The following is a 21,689-nucleotide window of genomic DNA, read 5'->3' on the forward strand; positions in this document are numbered from 1 at the left end:
GGGGGCAGACTCCCATGTAAAATGGATGGGGGTGCTTGTCATACTTCTTAGGGGTTAAAAAGAGCAGTTTTTGGTGTTCAGCCTCAAAAAGTCCACAGCAGGAGCTTTCACTGTACCTTTTAGGGTATTGAGCCAAAAATAAATATGACAGGAGATATTTGATAATCAACTTTATGAGTAGAAGGTATTCAAAGCAATTGTCTTTATCACTCTTAAAAATTGTGAAAGTGTTAGTTTTAGTTTTAGAATTGGGTACCTCCTTGGGGTGAAAAATTTCAATCCATGCCCACAAAACAGTATCTTGATACTTCTTAGAGGTTCTTTTCAAAATTTTTGATGAGCATTCCAATCCTTTTGATATGAGACCGCCCCCCCTTGGGTCTACATGATGCAGGCTCTATGTCCAGAGGCCCACATTCAAGTTCCTCCTGTGACTTTTACACTTTCATGGCATCTCTCTTTACCCAGGAGAGGAAATGGACTGTTACTTGGTCTAGGACTTCTGCCCGAAGTATTATTTTATTGAAAAACCTCAAAATTATAATTTATTAAGATAAATTGAATATTGAGGTGCTCTCTGTGGATTGAAATGTACCTAAAATATTCTAAATATTGTCACTTACTTTTCGCAAGTTATGAAAATCTTCAATACTGTTGGACCCTGCTAATTTGAACTTGGTTCTTTTGAATTCCCTATTATTTTGAACTGCAAGCCATTTCCCTTGAATTTCTTTTCAGTCATTTACTATCAGCTATTTTGAACTCCTGCTATTTCGAACTATTTTTCATGCCCCCTGAGAGTTCGAAATAGCGGGGTTCATCTGTGTATAAGAGATTTGTTTGAACTTCTTGCTCAAGAAAAGCCTGAGGTTACCCATAGTCTAACAGGATACTCTATAGAAATTTGTGTAACATATATAGTGAGAAATACATACCGGTAACAATTTTTATTGTGAATAAAAATGAAAAAATTATTAGAAGCAGTACACATTAAGCGATGATATGTCAATTCATCTTTCTCCACAATTTATTTATTTTTTTCTTTAATTTTGCAAAAAAGGAAACTGTGAGAGCAGATAAGCAAGCCATGTAAGAGTGGCTGAAATGGAATTTACAAGGAGTTTTTTCTTTTTTCTTTTTTTTTTTGCCTCAGCTCACTGTATCGGAATTGCAAGCGAGGAAAAAATTTAGTGACAAAACTGATTTCGTGGGAGGAAATGAAAAGAATTGATTTTGTTACAATTTCCTTATGCGGAAGTGGAGTTCCGACGACATTTCCGACTGTCGTCGGAAATTTTCCGTGCGTTCGTCGTCGCAAGTTCTAAAATACGATTGGTTACTCAGCATCACGTGGTAATCTCCAGAGCTGCGGAATCTTCGCCCAACGATGTAAACAAAATGGCGGGCAATTGATTGATCATTTTATCGCTACAATGCTTGGCATAGTGATTGAATTGCTAGTATTTAACAACATAACGAGGAAATGAGTTCGATGCAATCCACTTTGGACGCTCTGACGAGTGTTGACTCGCTTGTTGAGACCCTGAAAGCCTGTATTTGGAAGCAAGACAAAATTATTCGCGAGCAGAAGCAAGAGATTGAAAGTCTCAAGTCTTTAGTGAAAGAACTCGAAAAAGAACGAAAGGAACTTCGTCGTTACATCGTGAAGGAAAGAGCTAACAGCTCGACGAGCGTTAAAACAAGCGCAACAAACGTACCTGATGACAATAGCAGGTGAGGAAAGACTCTCCTAGTGAAATAAGATATGATGTAAACTCGAGCAATATGTCTTTAAGGTGTTTTGTTCTACAAATATATTAGCTTAAATCTGTTTTTCTTACAATTTTCTTTTTATTGCTTTTCCGGTTAAAATATTTCCTTTGTTTATTTTCATGAGTTTTTGGTTTTTTCGTAGTTATTTCTCAATTTGCGATTGATTAAAATTAAATAATTGTGATCAAAGTTCGATACTAATTTGTGAGGGTGTCTTCGTTAGAGTAATATGTGGCACATTCAGGGCATGCATGTGTGGGCGATTTCATGTTTGTTTTGTGGCTTCAAAATAGCACGTGTGTTTTGTTTGGACTTAAAAATTCCAGACTTTTTGTAAACGTCTTAATCGTAACCATTAAACAAAATACAATTAAGCTTATGAATATTTTTATTTATGCACTTTGGAAATTGTTTTTATTGTGAGCTTTTTTTAGGTGAAATCGAGACCCACTATGTAACAGTAGCCTCTGTCAATAATTCTTTAATTTCTATTTGGTTATTTACAAATCAGGCTTTTTCAGAAAGTTAACTTTAGAAAAGCCATTTTCAATAGATGAAGTCACGTTTTCATGATCAATTATTTAGCAGATGGCCTTTTCCTTATTTATATATCGTATATCAGGCAAGTGTATTTTGAGGAAACAGAATTTTTTTCTCTTTTTCTTTTTCAATGATTTTTTCTCTTTCTCCTCTACACCAGTTTTACCAAGGCTAAAAGTACAGTTCTAAAGTTAAAATAATAAATTATAATAGAAATACCAGGCATAAAAATGAATAGTAAAGCTAAGGCATAATATTATTTATAGACTGAGTGGAGAGAAAGAATAAATAAACTCAAAAAAATAATAAATAAATAAAATAATAATTTATAGACCTCTTTAGCTTGAGCAGTTTGTTTTCCCTTTTCAGACCACGTGATATTCTCTAGAGAATTGTTCTTTTATCCATGTCAAAATAATTTATTCATACACAAGTGACTATTTGAAAATTTGAAAGCAAGAATTCTCAAGAGTGTTATCACATGGTCTTAAATGGGGCAACAAACCGCCCAAGCTAAAAAAGTTTATTGAGTTTCACTGTATATGCACCAGTGGGGTCACAAAATAACTTGACATAACCAGTCTCTGATTTTCATCATTGACATTGCTTACCAACAGATAGAACTTCAAAGCTAATAAATTGAAGGGAAGAAAGTGATACAAAATTTTGAATGGTTTCAGAAAATATCCATACCCACCCCAAGAGGGGGTATTGAAAATTCCAGGTTGTAGGGGAAGGGGGTGGGGGTTGGCCCTTGAAAGCCAAAATTTTTAAAGCAAAGTATGAAACAAAACTGAGAGATTAGTAGGGGTGGAAGGTCAAACCGAAAAGACCTCCATGGGAGGGGTTGGGATATTTTCTGGAACAACACATTAGTTGATGCTCAAAAGTGTGCAGGGGTGTGGGTTGGGTATGGGAGAAGGAAATGAGGAGAACTTGAGAGAATAGGGTGGTAGATATTACTAACGAAATGACGCTGTTAGTTAAATCACTCCATCCCTTAACCGCCCCCCCCCCCTCCAAAAAAAATTATTGTCAAATTCTCCCAACTGCTAGTATAAGAAATGTGTACAGACCAGTAATGTGTAGTTCCAGAAAATATCTATACCTCCCCCACAGAAGGGATTTTCTCTAACACCTCCCCACCCCTCTGGAAATTCCAGTTACATTTCATACATTTCTTCAAATTTTTTGGTCTCATAGAACCCCCACCCTCCAGGAAATTCCAATCCCTCCGTAGGGGGGGGGGGGGGGTACGGATATTTTCTGGAACCGCACAATGAGAACCTCTCTATTAACAATAGAGCCTAGTAATTGGTTGATTTATTGTTAAATGAATATTTAAGTCCTCTGAACTAGCACTATATAATGAGAAATGAGAAATGTATAGAGACTGATATGGAAAATTGGTATCTTGAATTTTGTTTTCAAGAATATCTTTTTCATTATATATAGTACAACTGAAGACTTCAGGAGACTATCTCAGGGTACCCCAGAAAGAAATCCTTCAAGTTCAAGCAACTCTGAGGTCTTTACAACCCCTCAAGCACTACCAAGCTCTCCTATAATCACTATTACACCAGAAAATGGTTTTACTGCGAATTATGTATCGCCACAAAACTCTCCAGGAGGAACACCAAAACTTGTGAAGCGGGATACTTTCAAACAAGTCAAAAGAAATGACAGCTTGTCGCGGCAGAAATCGTTCTCAAAGAAGTATGAACTCAGCCCTGAACTTCAAGACCAAAGTGTTAGGTTTCTTGAGCGCAAATATGGAGGCAAACTGAAAGCACACCATGCAGCACATGTAATTCAGTCCTATTACCGTAAGTATAGGATGGATAAACAATTTAGAAGAATGCGAACATACTCTACAACTCCAGGTAAAGATCCCTTTAGGAACAAATCTAATAGTGATCCTTGTTCTCAAGTTACAAGCCCCAGGGTGGAAAGCCCTGGGCAATCCCAAGTGACGCCTGTGCTTCGAATCAAGAAAAAACCAAGTGGAAATCAGAGAGTCAAGTCCATACTTATTATAGACAATATTAACAGTTTAAATGGAGGAGAACCTCAGCGTCTGTATAGCAGTGAATCGTCACCAAACTTTGTTGAAGAAAAATTTCCAGCTGATCTTACATCTATCTTTGTTGGAGCTTCAATTCAAGTCGAAGACAAGCAACAAGAGCAAAGGGATGTAACAAATGAAAAGGCTGAAACAAGGCAAGGCAGTGTTACTAGCATAACGGAACATTATGTGAAAGTCGAGGTTCTAGATAATGTGGAAACTCTGCCAGATGACACATTTGTTGAGGATGGCGAGACCTCCAAGAAGGTTCCTAATGGTGATCTGCCTATGCGTCCACGGGGAGAAACCTTCAATGAGGATGGCTCTATGTGTGAGAGTGATGACTCAGGTTTGGCAAAATTTACTTATTAACTACATGTATTTCGACCATTTTCTGCTCAGGTTGTCGAATTGTCAGTCACCAATGAGTTCTTTTCAGAACTACCCTCAGCTGGTTGATCACGCAAAACAAACTAATGTAGAGGTTAGCACTAATCAGTTGTCAAGCAGCCAGTGACTCTGCCCTTTACATTGTACCTCTTCCCTATACACAGGGGATGATATGAGAAGAGATCTAAGCAGTGTGGACAGCTTGGATGGTATGTGTGCCTCCACAGAAGTACCCAGTACTGATGATGACTCCATAAGTCTTTATTCTGACTATGATTCTGGGACAAAACCTCAGAAGTTGGAAACTAGGATTGGTATCAATCATTTCAACAGGTATGTATGTTACACAGTTCATGGAGTTTCTCTGTTATGCAGGGGTTTCATTAAGGGGCAGGCACTAGGCAAACTGACCAGCTGTGAGGACTATTTTGTGTGAGGATTATTTTGCCTGCCTGGTTTGATCATTTTTCTTATATTAGAAGTTCAGTTTAAATAGTTTTGACTGCCTGTGAAAACCTAGCCTGCGTAGCAAGCGTTTCTGTGGGGTTCGGGAGCAAAGAATTACAGCGCGAAAAATGGAACGAGTAAAAGAGGGGGGAGGGGGAGGGGAAGGAAGGAAGGAAGGAAGGAAACGCTTGCAGACAAACCCCTGGATTTTGAAAACCGCCCACTTGGCCTTTCGTGCCTGAGTGCGCACACTGAGATTTCGTCCTGCCATATATTAACCAATAAAATCTTCGGCCTTCCGTAGCGGAAGTGAACTTTGAACCAAAATAAACGTTACTTGTCAAAATATGTCTGAAACAACGAGCGCACGGTGAGAACGGAGAAATCTCGATGAATTAAATTTGGTAATTTATAATCAAGCTATATTTCTACCCAATCCATCTAAAAGGAAGGACTGCAAGGGTGAAGTTTTAGCACAAATCTGCCAGAAAGTTAAAATATGACAAGTATTCCAGTCGCGTTAGTAATCCTTGTGCTCGCATGATTCGAAATCTTGGATTACTGTATTCATTCATCCAGGAATTGATACAAGGTAAAATTAGCAAGTCAACTCCCACAAAGGCAATTCCAGTAAAGAAGCGTTTGCTGGAAACACCAGATCCGCAAATTGATTCGAGTGTTATCGTCTGCAGCAAAAACAAACAACGGAAAGTCTTCTAGGCAAACTTTGGAATTTGGGCAGGAGAGGCTTCAAACATCTGAAAGGCCGGGGAAATAACGATAATCTTGACCAGTATCTGAATAAAGATAATCTTCCCCTAGGAGGCCTCCAAGTCAAAGTTGTCTATAAAATGACCTCGTAAGAATTCCCTGCGACGAGACGACTAAAGTTTTGGTAAGGCAAATATGTGACAAAAACTGGCATGCTGCAGCTAACACTATAACAAATCATTCAGAATTGTACCCAGAGGTTCTAAATGCTGTCCACAAAAATGCTTCTAATGAAATGTCAGAGTACCTACAGTACGACAACATGTTGCCATGTAACAAGCCAGACGAAATCACTAGGTTTTCCCACTCAGTAGTGCGAATTTTCTGTCCCGTGGTTTATTATCTTGTCCTTGGCGCATGTGGCATTCAAGAAAGTAATGTTAAAATTAAAGGAACAGCTGCAAATTGTGTCGCGCTTGCTCGTGCAATAATGTGCAGGCTTCGAAAAACCAAAGCGTTGGCATTGAACTACAGGATTTCTATTGTACTGTCAAAGCTGACGACTAAATCCTCGTTCAACGAGAAAAGTTAAAGCGTTTTGTAACCAAGCTTCGAACGTGTCTTCCCCCTTTGTCTGGCACTCAAAGGTATTAAAATACCTTTGATCGACACATGTCAATAATATTGGACTAGCCCAGCCAATCACGAGCTCCGTTCGCTGGCAAACAGAGGTTTTCAAAATCCAGGGGTTTGTCTGCAAGCGTTTCCTTCCTTCCCCTCTCCCACCCCCCTCTTTCTTTTTGTTGGTTCTCGCCCCATTTTCCGCGCAGACAAAACAGCGAGAATCCCGTTCCTCGGTCTTTCTTTGCTTCCAAACCTCATGGAAACGCTTGCTATGCAGGCTAGTGAAAACCAGTTGCCCTCCTTCTGAAAACGTTGATGACACCCCTGGTTATGTTTGAATTTGTTGCTAACAGTATGTGTACATGTAAAGCCTAGTTCACGCTAGTGACATAATGACATAAACATGACGACACAAGATGGACGTTATGTCGTTACATTTGCAGTTTGAACATCCTGAAATACTGACACATTAGCAACATAACAGCATGAACATAACAACATATTAAGGGGAAAAAATGGATCTTTTCCTTATGCTTTGTTGTTCACATTGAGACATAAGCTATTATGTCGTTATGTCATGTTGTTATTTTGTTGATGTCGTTACGTTGCTAGTGTGAACTAGGCCTAACTTTTAGGAGATGTAGCAATGTCTTAACGACAAGTCATAAAATAACCAAGTAAAGAATAAAAGAAGTACAAAAGTACATTTAGAACATTAACAATTTAAGTGTCAACATTCTAACCCTACCATTCTGTGATCTGTGTATAAAGGAAACCAGAGAAGGGGATTAACTATCTTGTGGCACATCATGTGTTGGAGGATAACCCTGAAGCAGTAGCAAAGTTTCTTTTGACGGAACCTGGGATCAGTAAACAGAAACTTGGAGAGTACCTTGGCAATTTACAGAATGAATTCAATATGGAAGTTCTGAAGTAAGTAAATTGCAAACAGCTGGTAAATTCCCTGTAAAATTGACTACAAATCTTTACCCTCTCAGTTACAAGTAGAAAGTATGTTAAGGTTTTAAATGAGCGTTCAACTGAAGTGGGTGATGGGCGCAGTAGCCTCATGGTTAGTGCATTAGTCTCCGCATCAAGCAATCTGGGTTTGAGCCCTGGCAATCCCTACAATGAACAAGCATCCCATTTGGGGGTTGGGGGTGGGGGAGAGAGGGGTGGAAATATTCCAAGTCACCTCATGCTACAGAAACTGGAGATACCTTAAAGCACACACCTTACCTCTAGTGTAGTGGGCCATCGGGGCAGTGCTTTTCTCTTGTTTCCGTAACATGAAGTGAGCAGAAATATTCTCTATTCCCTCATGTATGGGATGCTAGACCATCACAGTGTTAATCCCAGCACTTAGTTTGGTGGTGCCTATTTTCACTCCTGGGTGGGAAGAGACATTGCTGGTAAGAGTAAAGTAATAGAATGCAGTGACCCAACCCCACAGCTAGGGCTTCCGCCTATTACCTTTGATTTGGTCTGGGTACACAAACCATTTGGCCATCACTCTCCCCTAAACTCTTCCAAACATACACTCAGATTTTTCTGTTATTGTTCTCATTTGTTATTTATTGTGGGTGGAGAGACACTGTAAGATTGAATTGTCTTGTCCACTCAAACCTGATTACTCGATCTGCTATTCAATACACTTGTGCCTACCGGCTTGAGTCATATTGGTATTCTTATAGGAGATATTAAGTACTGTGTCGACTTCTGTTTTCTAGGCACTTTGTTAAATCATTGGATTTTACTGAAATGGAGGTTGATGAAGCTCTGAGAGTATATCAGACCTGTTTCAGGTTGCCAGTAAGTGATTATATTTCTTTGTCAGTCTGCTCATTAAGTTCTTGAAAATTAACTTTGCATGAAAACTTGGAGGTTTTTAAACATTCAATTTGGTTTCTGTCTTAGAGGTTTGAAACTAGAGCTTCTGAAGAGTTTTGAAAAAAGCTTGAAGTGTTATATCAAACACGAGAGACAGTGTTTCATCGGGATATCCAAACACTGAGAAAAGAGTTGAAAATACAACTCACAGCAGAGTATTTTTGACGAAATTTGAGGTTTGGATTACTGATGAAACATTGTCTCAAGTATTTGATATAGCTTCTCAATGGAAACAAAAACTTAGTAAGGAGTAAATGGAGAAGTAAAACATCAAAATTTATCCTAATAAAATTAAGACCAGGTTTCCAAACCTCCTTCTTGGTTGTGATTTTCTTTGTTTTAACGTGCAAAATTTTTGCCAAGATCTCACTGAGATTGCAGAGATTTTGGCAAGATTGTGGCAAGATTTCCTACTTCTTGCCGAGAGTGGCAAATCCCGCCGAGATTGTTGCAATCTCACTGTGATGTTTGTGTCTTAGTTTCTACATCTCGGTAACATCTCACCGAGATTCAGAAAGACACAAACAAGAATGGCAGGATAAATATCTCATGATATTTATCTCTGATCTCCGTGAAATCAGCAAGATCTCAGTCAAAATTTTGCACAGTAAGTACTGACACTTCTAGGTATTTGCTTTCGGTAAAAAATGCAGGAACACTCTTACTAGCAATCCTCAACTTAATTTATTAAAACATTTTTTTTAGGGTGAAGCACAGAAAATTGAAAAACTTATGCAGGTGAGTCTATCTATAGCCAAATTGTTAGTATGTAATAAGAAGGCAGTGAAAAGAAAAATTATGAGTGTAATTTAGGCAAATGTAAAATAGGGCTAAAATAATCCAGGCCTGTATGGGACTCATAATCTTTGGAACACCATCTTAGTACATTTTCAGTGTTGCATGCATAGGTGGTGGGCTTTAGGCTTTATTTTTGCGATTGCGTAGTACGTTGTGTGTACAGTGTGAAGTTGGCATCATAGCTCAGATGGTTGAACACAGTGCTAGCCAGTGTCACAATGATCGTGGGTGCAGGTACGTCCTGCCTGGTTGTATTTTTCCAACACTCGAAGTTCTGTTTATAACTAATAATAATATATAATAATAATAATAATAATAATAATAATAATAATAATAATAATGATAACATTAGTAATAATAATAATAATACTTTATTTGTATAGCACTATTTCCCTAAAAATCAAAAGTGCTTTACAATAAGTACAGTCCAAAGTTTACAATAATATTACAAATTTTACAGTTATAGTGGAGACTAAAAACTTCTATTTTCTTTTGCTTTGCTCGGTGGAATAGAAAATATTTCTATTACAAGTTAAGAAATACATTTTCACATAGTATGTCTCTCTCTCCTGCGCCGTTCAAATGTATGACATTTTGTATTCAAATTACCTTGTGATGCCTCTTGAGAAAAACAAGACATAAGCAAAAGAAGGGAAAGAAAGGTTAGAACAAAGTTGCTCTCCTCTACAGGGAACTGGATACAGTGTTTGAAAAAACCAGAGACAATTGATAAGGAAATTCTCCTTCCACCTTACTCTTCATTTTGTTGTTGTTGTTGTTTTTTTTTGTTCTCATCAAACTGCTTCTTTTGAAAATTTGATTTTCTTGCAGAGAAGACCAGGAATGAGACATGTACCTGCCAACTTTTTATTTTTAGAAACATTTTGATATTTAAATGAAGAATGTGAGTACGAACCAACAAAAAGTACAGACATTTCCTGGTCTTCTAGAACTGCAAGAGACTGAAATCAAATGGAAGAAGGAGGAGGTTATTTTGAGTACTGGCATAAGCTGTTAATAAGCCATATTCATATACTCGGTATTGGACTGGCACTAGCTTGAAATGGAGGCTCATGTCGGGGAACATGATTAAAAAGAGATGAATGTCTTTTGTATTTGAAAAGACTCCCTGCATTAGCCTCATTTGTAAGCTTGTTCCAGTCCATTAACGAGTTTACGAATATGACCTAATTTGTTGTGTTAGGATTTTGCTGAACAGTATGTTGAATGTAACCCTTCTGATGAGAAAGGTGTAGTGGATACCATCCTTATTCTGGCTTTTGCCATTGTGATGCTGAACACTGATCTGCACAGCCCTAACGTCAAGAGAAGGATGACAGAAATTGACTTCATGAACAATTTAAAGGGTACTGTTCAATAACCAGTATTGAAAGCTTATCACTTAGTTATGTCCAAGTACTCTCATTTTATAGGGGACAAGACAACTTCATCAGCCACTTCATTACTGGCAGCATTGATTTTATAGCCAAAAGAGCCTAAAGGGAATTTTTGTTGACTTGTCAACTGTCTTTGTGTTTTATGAAAAATCTACTTAAATGGAAAACCCCTCTTGTTTCATAAAAATACTCAATAAAAAAAGGCAAAGTTTGCATACAGGCCAAGTAGCCCATAAAGGCCAGAGCTTATCCTGGTTTCTGTAGCATGAAGCAACTAGGAGTATTTCTGCTCCCCCTGGATGGGATGCTAGTCCATCGCAGGGTTACCCCCAGCATTAAGTTGGCTGGTACCCATTTATACACCCAGGTGGATAGAGGCACTCTGAGAGTAAAGTGGCTTGCCCAAAAACACAACACAATGTCCCTGGCCAGGGCTCAAACCCGGACTGCTCGATCTGGAGACAAGCAGGCTAACCATGAGGCCTCCACACCTCCCACAAAATAAATACACTATGGGACTGTAAAATTGGATAAGTCTACGTCAGAACTGTACCAAAATATGCCACTGACTCATTATCAATAACTGTAAGGCTTGTTAATATTAGTATTAGATTATTAGTATTAGTAGATTGTTATTAGTAGTAGATATTTTTAGCATCGTCAATAAATGTAAGGCTTGTTACTAGAGCTGCAATGGTTAAACCTTCAAGAAAGATTTAAAAGAAAAATGAATCTGTCTCATATCAAAAAATTAAATCCTTTTTAGGTACAAACAATGGTGGCGATTTCCCAAAGGAAAGCCTGTTAGGAATCTACAATAGAATTAAAAAGGTACCATTAATAATTTGGTTAGTTAGTCTTCAGTTTGCTGCAAAAGCAGACCAAGACATTTTTTATATGGTGTTCCATTCTTAAGTGTTCAGGTGAAGGCGGGCTAATGAAAGGTTGAAGACTAGTTGCAAAAGGCCTTTGGTATGACCCAGTGCTGGGCTGCCAGTTGAGCAGAGAGACATCTAAAACCCATGGAAAGTCCAGCTTGTCTGGTGCAAGTTGCTTTGTTCAGGATGTCCCACTGTATAATATTATATCATAAGTTCAAAATTTCTATTGTGTGATAGTTGATGAGGGTGGAGCCTGAGTCAACTATCAAGCATGGAAATCGAGAGAGAATAATGTAATTGTTTTAGTATAAATCTACTAGTCGTTCAAAAATTTAATCTAAATCCTCTTTACAGACACTTCGAAAGCACAAAGAAGCGGCACCTAGCGCATGCTGCTCACTATCAACAGAATAGATAGTGAGTAGCATAGCCAATCAGGGAATGGCATTCGTGATAGAACGCTAGTAGATTTATACTAACATACACTGTATGATATAGGCTGGCTGATTTGTTACCATGTGACTGGGTCAAATCCTACTTCTTAAACCAAGTCCTGAGCAATGCATTACTGTAGCTAAGAATGAACCTTGTGGAGCGTTGAAACATGTATTGTGACCTCATTCCTAGGGTCTTTAGACAAGGGTCTGGTGGTCTCAGGGTTTCTATGGTCAGGTGGAAAAAAGAGAGACCCTGGGAATGAAGTTGCACATGTTGACTGATATGAAGAGATGGGATGTGAAATGTGTCTCTTGAATACTGCAAGGATGTAGAGACGAGAAAACTAGGCAGTCTCAGCAATAAGCTCTGTTTCAGCCAGTGAACAGAGCTGGTTGCAGGCTGTTTTTACATTTCTGGTACAGCACTCTATGCAAGCATTGTGAGCTTTAACCAATATTTTCCCACTTGGCTCAAAACTCAGTCAATAAGATACTAATTATCACAAACATTCCAGGCATGCTATGTGTGTGTTTGCTCATATTAAGGCAGTCTTATAATCATTGTATTTTACAGAAGGCCTTTGTTCCAGGCAGAGATCATGTCAATGTTGTCGAAAAGCTGAGTAAGAAGATTGTTGGAACCAAATCACCCTGGACAGTAAGTCACTCGTACTTTGTACCCTCTTTGTTGTAAAATTAATCTGACATTTCTGCAAAGCTCTATTTAGTAGTTAACCAGAAGGTGTTCCATGATGTACCTTTCACAACTTTTTCAGGAAATAAAGGGAATAAAAGTGCTTGTAAGTCAAAATCTGATCATTTCATGCTATTAAATACAGCATATCCGAAGATGGATTTTAGAGGAGTAGTCAAAATAATGACCATTCCACTAAAATTTAGTCTTGGAATCATTGCAATAAAAACTTCTAAAAATAGCTGTTGTGAGATATTGGTACCATTAATTTTAGACATTCCTTTTACCAGTAAATGTCTGATATCCGTTACACTAAGCCTCTCTGGGTACTTTAATAAGATAGGATGCTTAATTAATTTTATTGAAACGAATAGTTTCTTTTTTTCTTAGACTCTTGCAGCCCTTCACAGACAGCTTAGATTGTTGACTCCCCTGTACAATGTACGAGATCCTTACAAGAAAGAGAAGGCTCATCCCAGAGTCGTCTTCCTCTTCAATGACATGCTTGTTGTAAGTACTTCTAATGCTGACCCGTCTCCAGTCGTCTTCAGTCAGCGCACTACATGGGGCAAGGTGAGAAGTGTGAGGTTGGGGAGCAAGGGGTGATGAGAAGAAGGAAGGGGAGAAGCATCCTCCTTTCTCACTTTCTACCTACCTATCTCATCCTGTGCCACCAGCACTGCACAAAGATGTATGAAGACGACTGGGGACAAGTCAGCTACTAATGTAACCAAAGTCTTTTGTTAGTTTAGCTCTAGCAAAATTTCTAAGTCAGAAAGGCCTCACAGGTAATTCTTTTAAGGGTTTTTGGCATTTTATAGAGCAGTTTTGACTAGTGATGTGCATCAGTTCAAACTTGGGTCGCTTTTTGGCATTGGTTTCTGGCTTGACATGTAGACATGTAATAGCTAAATTACTGCCCGGGTAAAAGGCAATGTGTTTTCTTCTTCAGGCTGCCAAAGAGCGTGGTAGAGCAGGACGTGGAGAAGGGATTCATTATTACAGCTATAAGCTTTCCTTCTCCTTGTGTGGACTCAAAGTATCCACTTTCTCAAATGACTGTAAGTCCTCAGCAATTGTTTCAGGGAAATGGTCTTCTATATTTATCATTGTGTCACATTGTGTCATCCTCAAGGGCAACCAGTGAAATGCTGTCAGAGTAACCTTTGGTAGATTAGCATCACATCAAAGGGGAGCTATGCTGCAGAAACCAGAACAAGTTCCGACTGTGTGGGCCACTAATCAGTCCCTACCCTTAACTTAGATTTTAATCCTTGCAATTTCATTTACAGATTACCAGCATGGAATTCAGATTTACTCTAAACTGGATAGCAAGGTATGTATGAAAGAAAAACCTGATTAGTTTGAAATGTAGATTCATACTTATCCTTTTCATAATAATCAAATTATCTTTATAATTTGGAGAATTTGGTTTTAAGTAATCATATACCTCTTTGTTGTGACTGTCAAACTTGAAACCTTTTGATATAAAAAGATAGACTCCTTCAAATCATGCAATGTTTTATTATATCTCTCTGCTGCCTAAAAACAAAAGCAATCAAAATGAATATATGGAGTATGAGAAGGCAGACAACTATCATTGTAAATTCAAAAACTATGGTAAGATTATAATGTAAAACTAGCAGTGGTCAAAGATTATCAGAGTGATTCTAATTCCTTCAAGTAGCATAAAATTGATTGGTTTGGTGTGCAGAACTTCAACCCTTGTTTTATACCTGAAATAAAATCAACTTCAGTAAGCTCTATGACTTGTGCATGATTTAATTTATAAGCACTTAGATATTTGGAGTGGGCATTGTAAATGACTGTAGTTTCATGATAAACCCTAGACATATTTTCCCATAGGATTTCCTTGTCTCATTGTTAGGAAGTATAAGTCATCTCTATAAACTCCCCTAGTTTAAATGGGAGTTTGGTGACACAGCTCCAGTTTGTGTCAGACAAATCAAAAGATTTACTTTAGTTGATATAATTTGCATTATAGCTTGACACAAAACATTGTCATTTTACTGGTTTTGTTTAAGAAAAATCCCATTTCAGGTTTGATTACAAGTGCAGTTTCTTTACAAGGGGAAACATGAAGTATGAATAGTACTGTAAACTTCTGACAATAATAATTTCTGAAAATACCCTTCCCAGGATCCCAGAAAATCTCATATGGTGAAAGCCTTCCAATCACTAGCACTCCCTCCAACCCATTTTTAGAAGATCATCTTACGGCTTATTGCTCTTATCAATGACACTCTTTGTAGGTCTTGGCTTTTTTTAATGCCAAGGATGAGCAAACAAGAAAGGTGTTTTTTGATGAACTTTTGGATTGCATAGAGGAGGTTTGTATTTCGGGAACATTTCCTGGTTCTTGATCTTAAGTACTGATGTTTATTTTGTAGGAGTTTCAAGATAGATCAAAAGCAGTCTTAGTAATAATGAATGCAGGGCTCTATGCTGTGACGGTTTTTGTTGATATAGCGATTGGTAAAATAGCAACTAAAATAGCATCAAAGTTTGCCAATTTGGTAAGCTGTTTTCAATTCCAAAAAATTAAAAGTTAGAAAAATTAATGTCCCACAAAATCACTCCATATCCTCTAGATATTTCCTAATTCTTTGCTTGGATAATGTTTATATAAAGTAACATGTTTTCCTTTACAGACTAATGAAATGGAAAGTGACAGAATAAGTAAGTGATATTAATTATGTGATAAGTACACTAAAATAATTAATAAAAAACTCTTTTACCTTTTCTCATGTTGATTAAGTTTGTCATCTACATGATCTATCTTTGAGTGGGGCTTCATGGGTTGAAAGCTTAATTTTGCTACTGTATCTCAAAGGCAGACAAAGAACCTTGAGAAACAAGAAATTGGGGGTCACCCTTTGGCATGAATGGACAGTTAAATTTTATTCGCTTATTTTTTTATTATTACTTTTAAATAAACTATTAGGTTACAGGTTATTTATATTCTGGGATTTTTGTGGTTGAGAGAAACTCTACCATGTTCTGGGCTGCTTTAGCATACGTCATCAAGTTATGAAGCATTCAGGAAGTTAGAGCATGAAAGAAGTGTAAGAGGTTCTCAAGGCACAACTATATGAGAGACTTCTTTTACAGGGCTCGAAAAAAAACTCTAATATTATTCTAGCTTGCCCTTGGGACAAGTAGCTCTCAAATTTTGCTTGCCCTGGGCGAGTCTTAGTTTGCTCTTTTAATGATTCAGTCGGCAGATGGCTTGCCTAATCTCTTGCCAATCAGCAAGTTACCTGCCCAGGAGGAGGATCTACTTGTCCCGGATGACCAGACAGTACTTTTTTCGAACCGTTTTTATTACCAAAAACAATCATAATGTTATATATATATTTTTTTACAGCAACAGAGAAGCAGAAGCACCTTGGTGCCAGATTCAACAGATCAGGAGTGGACCTAAATCGTGCATCATTGACATTGCCAAAGAAAATTAAAAAGCCTTCTCCTGACACAATTAGTTTGATTGACAGTACAAGTTCAATGGAATCCCTGAGCACAGCTGGTCTGTTGGGATCAAAGCAATTGTCAAGTTCACTGTTAAATATCAACGAAGGTGGAGGTACTTGATGCATTTGGGTTACTTTTTATCTATAAATATTTTATGTCTTTTCTACATGAACTGTAAGCTTAGCTACACATCACTGAGGGTGTTAATGGGTAGTTTTGCACTGGCTGAGGAGAAGGAAATATATACAGCAAATGTTTTCCTAAGCACTGCTGGGACCTTCCAGGGTTCCAGTCACATGTAGGTTTTCAAAGTGGGATGTCAATTAGGAATTCCACTGGGTCAATTCTCTCACTGCTCCCACCAAATCACTATAATTTTTTTTGTCTGACCTGAGACCCTTGCTTATCTGGAACACTGCCTTCATTGTGGATGGATCTTGTATTTGTGAAACTGATTGTTTATAAATGCATTACTTCGTAATTATCCTTTCAACTAGTCTGCCACATCCCAGATCTGTACCTCTGTTAGTGGGTACTTCTTTATTTATCTTTAGTTGAACATTAGATGTTTAACCTTCTTAAACAACAGTACCTTTAGTTAACAGATCTATGTTTTTATTTCTTTCAGAATTTGCAGAACTCAAGAAAAGCAGCAGTATTTCATCCCTCGACAGTGCCTTTACAGAAGAGGTTAGCTCCTCAAATGTACATCATGTGCAAGGGTGATCAACAAGAAATTTCTCATTACAATTCCATGACACTAACAGGGACAGAGACCTTGAGCTGTGCAATTGTGCATATTGTATTGATTCATATTTCAATCTTTCCCAGGGGAAGGAGGGGGGATGTACTCCCAGGAAAATTGGGCGGTAGTGTGCAGCCCACTTCCCAAAACCCCTAAATCTTACATTATTTATGACCAAAATCTGCCATTTTCCCTACCCTATTTATGACCTGAAAAAGTAGCTTAGTAGTTCAAGACCATACCCTATTTATTACCCTATTTGGGACCAAAATGACTGAAGACCCTACCCTTTGGGGCCGCACATACCTACATGGCTCATATAAGGGAATAACCCCTGTATCTTTTACCTACAGTGTATGTCCATGTTGATGCCTAATTAATAATTTTATAATAACATTGACACTAAATGAATAGCCCACTTCCAAGTTGCCTTTTAAAGCCTCTTGTTACAACCGTGGGCTTTTATTGGTTTCTTACTAATGACATTGTAATTTTTTATCAAATTGTAATCAACTTCCATCTACTATTTTTAATCACTATTTTTTGATGTTGCTGGTCTTAATGCTAATGCTCTACTAATCCCTCAAACATAAAACAGTACATTGTAGATGGAAATCCAGAAAAGATAAAAAAACACGCCAAGATGAAACGGGAGAAAGAGAAGAGAAAAAAATCACAATCCAAAGACAGCATGTCTCGAATTATTAGTTCTTTAAGTGAGTATACAAAGTAAAACAATATCATTTTTAATTATTAGTTTAATATTAATTTTTTAGTTATTAATAGATACTAATAATATTTTAAGCAATACATTATAACAATAAATTTGTTAATATTTTTGGTTTAATATTAATGTAGTAATTATTATTTAATAAATATTAATACAGTCAACCCTCTTTACAAGGGCCACCCTGGGGACAGATAAAAGTGGCTGTTATAGAGAGGTGGCCATTATGGTTCAGTAAGGGTGTAATGTGACTCCTGTTTTTTTGGGAGGAGGTAGTACAACATTTTTATATTTAAAAAATGTTGACTGTAGCATAGAAATACCTAACACAATCAAAACATATCAATAAAACAGAAACTAGACAGAAACAGAGACCAGCGACATGCAGTACGGATCAAGTTTTGTGGCCTTTTATAATATAACACGGGGTTTGGTAAACCCCATTCATCAGTCGTTGATTAACTGGCCATTATGGAGAGGTTATTTTGGCAGTTTAGGAAGCATTTTAGTAGCCGTTGGCATTGTGGTGAGGTGACCATTGCAGAGGGGTTAAGATAAGGGTTCACGAATATATGGACCTTCCGCTAGGATGAAAAAATGGTTGTTGTAGAGAGATGGCTGTTGTAGGGAGGTGGCCGTTAGTGGAGGTTTGACTGTATATCATGAGTCAATAGATATGTTAATATGTTTTTCTTCTTCATGATATAGGATTCTGAGAGGACAATGTCAGAGGATCTGCAAGGTTCACAATCAACTCTTAACAGGAAAGGACTGTTTGGAAAATGGCGCTCTAGATATAACACAAAGAGCTCAACGAGATCCTCACCAAAAATGAGTCCTATTGCCACTCCAAGAAAATATTCAACTCCCACATGAGAATAATATTCTCTACAATGAAATTAAAATTGTCACTAGTAATAAGATTATGAAACTCCAACAGGTGGGATACACTTGAAACTGAAGGAGCTGGGTTGTAGAAGTTTTTTTAAAAAAAAATTCCAAGGTGCACTTTGCTTGGAGATGGTTTGGAAAATCTAAATAATCCGGCATCATTCAGACTGTGTTCTCCAGAATTTTTTTCAAGGGCGCAACAGGAAATTTTTAGGCACGGTTCAGATATAAATAGCATGTATATCAATAACAAATGCCTTGGTACAAATAAATGTTGTTGTGCAAACAACTTTTCGTCATCACAGTAACAAAATTTATCCACATTGAGCCCTTTTTTTGGCAGATATACCGTTTATCTCAAAAGCGTGCCAAAAATTTTCTGCAGGGTAAATGAACCTTACTAATCTTTCTACAAAAATTCTCTTTATCCAGGCAGTTTTATATAAGGGCTTATTTATATTTAAATGTTTATCAGACACTTAAAGGTTACAGTTGCTATACCTTGTTCTTGGGCAATTTATTGGAGCAAATTGTTTTTCGTTCATATGTCTAGCCAACAAGAAATTAGCAAATACTAACATCCAATATTTCAAGTTTCTCCAGTCGTACCATCAAAAGTTTTGCCAATTCAGCATGTTGTTCATGCCGCATTTATTGTACGTTCTTATCCCATGTTGTACTTTGCCTTCGCTATCATTATATCCTGTCTGGCCACGGCAGAACCACTCTTGAAAATTCCGTTCCATTTTTGCAATTATTATGTCCGTACCAGGTATGCGTGTATGGAAAGAAATATAATAATTAAACAGAAATGAATTGTACAGCAAGGACAGCATTAAAAAATTGTTGACTAAATTAATAATTATTGGTTTCAGGCTGGAGGCATGTGCATAAAAAGCAAATCCAATTAGGATCTTTGAGCCAAGTCATGTTAAGATGAAAATTCTGCAGTATCTGCATATTATTTTTTGTGATTTTCATTCATTTGAACCATTTAGGAGTTAGTTAATTTGACTTATATGGGTAACAAATTTCTAGAGGTATGGATTATTTTATAGTTCTCAAAATATATTAAGTCTTGTCCCTTTAGTTTGTATTTCCTCACATGATTATCTTTTCTTGAATGACTGGTGACTCGTGAAAAAGAAAACACAGGATACATACTGTATTATTTATTGAGTTTGTTTTTGTTTTTGTTTTTGTTTTTCATTTCCTTCCTTGGCATTGTGGAGCCTTGTTTTCATGTCAAGGAAATCCCAGATGCTTCCAATGTTTCTGATTTATTACCAGCTGTTCCAGACAACTAAGGATATGGTTTCATCCTGTTTTCACAAGTCAGTAATTATGTCTGGGTTTATCTTGAAATATCAACATCCTTGATCATTGAGAATTTTCTTAAAATGAAAACATGACATCAGTCATAAATCCTCATTTTTAAATGATTACTGTGATTGGTGAAGTGCTTTTCTTCAAAATTGTATTATTATTATTATCATTATTATTATTATTATTATTATTATTATTATTATTATTATTGTTGGGCTTCTTGTTTGTACGTTCTTAAAATCTCAGAAACAGTTCAATGATCCACAACCTGCTTTTGAGTGTCATTCTGTGTTTTAATATCAGTACTTCACTTCTGTATACTTGAAATTTGAAGTAATAATCATTATGGCAATTAACACTGCACTGAGGAGTTTTTCTGGGGAAATTATCTTTTTTAAGCAGAGGAAGGAATGGGGGTATCAAGACTTGAACAGGGCTAGCTTTTGTGCAGTAATGTTCCATGAAGTGATGCCATTTTGCTAGTACAGGTAAAAATACTTAGCATACTTTCCATCACTTAGCATATTATCAAATTAAGTTTGAATGTTTACTTAACCCGCTGATATGTAAATGTATAAGTGAAGATGAGCTGTTATTAGCCAAGATCTTTTTTTGTGCATTATGAAGAGAATCTCCGTCAAGGTCCATAACCATGCGAAAGAAAAAAGGTTGAGGACAACATCTACCCATCTTGATCAAATAAGCTTGGTCGATAACGGATTTATTATTATGACATACTACCCTGTGAGCAGAGTGTCTTTCAAGAGGAAGGATTTGCAATTTTTCTAGGAAGATCGAAGGGTGCTGCTTGCAGGGTAATGACATATAGGTCACCACTTTCTTGCGAGATACAGCAGTAATCTGGAGTGGGCATGATAGCTGTCTTGCCTGCTTGGGCCAGCTAGTTCAGGATTAAGTTTATCTTGCCCATTTGCAGAGTTAACCATATAATAAGTATTGTTACCAAGCAAGATTGTTGACAGTATTCTATTTTTGCAGAGATCTTCTATTTTAAGCCTGTACATAATCGAATGAGGATTTCCTAGATTATAGTTATTATTATATTAGGTTATGACCTGTTCAGCCAAAGAAATTGTTTATAGTAGCTTTAATGAGTAATTAATTAGGGTTATGAATTCAATAAAAGGTTTCAAAGCTATTTAATTGGTAGTGGATCATAATAATTATTTTATCTTGTTTGCTGTAGAATCAATGGTTACAACAAAATTGCCAGGTTGACCAAATTAGGTAAATTTTGACTGCTATGGCAATTTTGGGAACCTGCTGCTTTGAACTTCAGCTACAACTGATTGCAGACTTTTGTTGAAATGGCTTTTTTTCAGGCCTTTGCATGCACCATTGGTTTCAGACGCGGATTCAAAAAAAGTGATTATGTGATAACAAACATCTCTTGGCTACAGTTTGCAGCACAGCTGTCGCAAATTACTCAAAAGTAGCAAGTTCAAGTCAAATCTTATCAATGCAATGGATTTTGCATCTGTCGAACTCTTCTCCGTAACATATCTTGAATTGTACCTGGCTTGAAAGTGCAAACCTCTGCAACAAACTTGTAAACAAACTGGAGCACCTTCCCCAAGGAAAGATTCACTCATCAAACTTGAAATTCATCGTCATCACGGGATCACTTTTGAATCTGTGAGTGAAACCAATAGTGTGTGCAACGGCCTGAGAAAAAGCCATTTCAACAGAGGTCTGTGATCAACAGTCACCTTGAGAAAAATGTGGGACTTCTCAAAAACTAAATCAAGTGTGGGGGCACAGATTACTTTGTGTGTTGCAACTTAGTGCAACATGTTGCACAAAGTTAAGTAGGGCTTGTTCAATATGTGACCTCCAACCT

At 37.2% G+C, this 21,689-nt stretch overlaps 1 protein-coding gene across 2 annotated transcripts; it reads left to right on the plus strand.

Moving 5' to 3' along the window:
- Nucleotides 1-67: 67 nt before the first annotated feature.
- On the plus strand, nucleotides 68-20,992 carry LOC145460188 (IQ motif and SEC7 domain-containing protein 1-like). Of its 2 annotated transcripts, XM_081444929.1 has the most exons (18): nucleotides 68-1,734; nucleotides 3,769-4,727; nucleotides 4,933-5,101; nucleotides 7,322-7,483; nucleotides 8,281-8,362; nucleotides 9,146-9,178; nucleotides 10,443-10,605; nucleotides 11,402-11,466; nucleotides 12,528-12,611; nucleotides 13,038-13,157; nucleotides 13,600-13,708; nucleotides 13,940-13,983; nucleotides 14,921-14,998; nucleotides 15,320-15,347; nucleotides 16,036-16,251; nucleotides 16,768-16,829; nucleotides 17,483-17,600; nucleotides 18,320-18,461. In XM_081444929.1, exons 1-18 carry the CDS (start codon nucleotides 1,484-1,486, stop codon nucleotides 18,325-18,327), a joined length of 2,751 nt encoding a protein of 916 aa, XP_081301055.1. In that variant the 5' UTR covers nucleotides 68-1,483; the 3' UTR covers nucleotides 18,328-18,461. The 2 variants fall into 2 exon arrangements, with proteins under 2 accessions (XP_081301055.1, XP_081301054.1); XM_081444928.1 differs by lacking the exon at nucleotides 17,483-17,600 and having other exon boundaries at nucleotides 18,320-20,992.
- The last annotated feature ends 697 nt before the right edge of the window (nucleotides 20,993-21,689 follow it).

The sequence above is a fragment of the Orbicella franksi genome, chromosome 11 (genome assembly GCF_964199315.1).
Source record: "Orbicella franksi chromosome 11, jaOrbFran1.1, whole genome shotgun sequence".
NCBI lineage: Eukaryota > Metazoa > Cnidaria > Anthozoa > Scleractinia > Merulinidae > Orbicella > Orbicella franksi.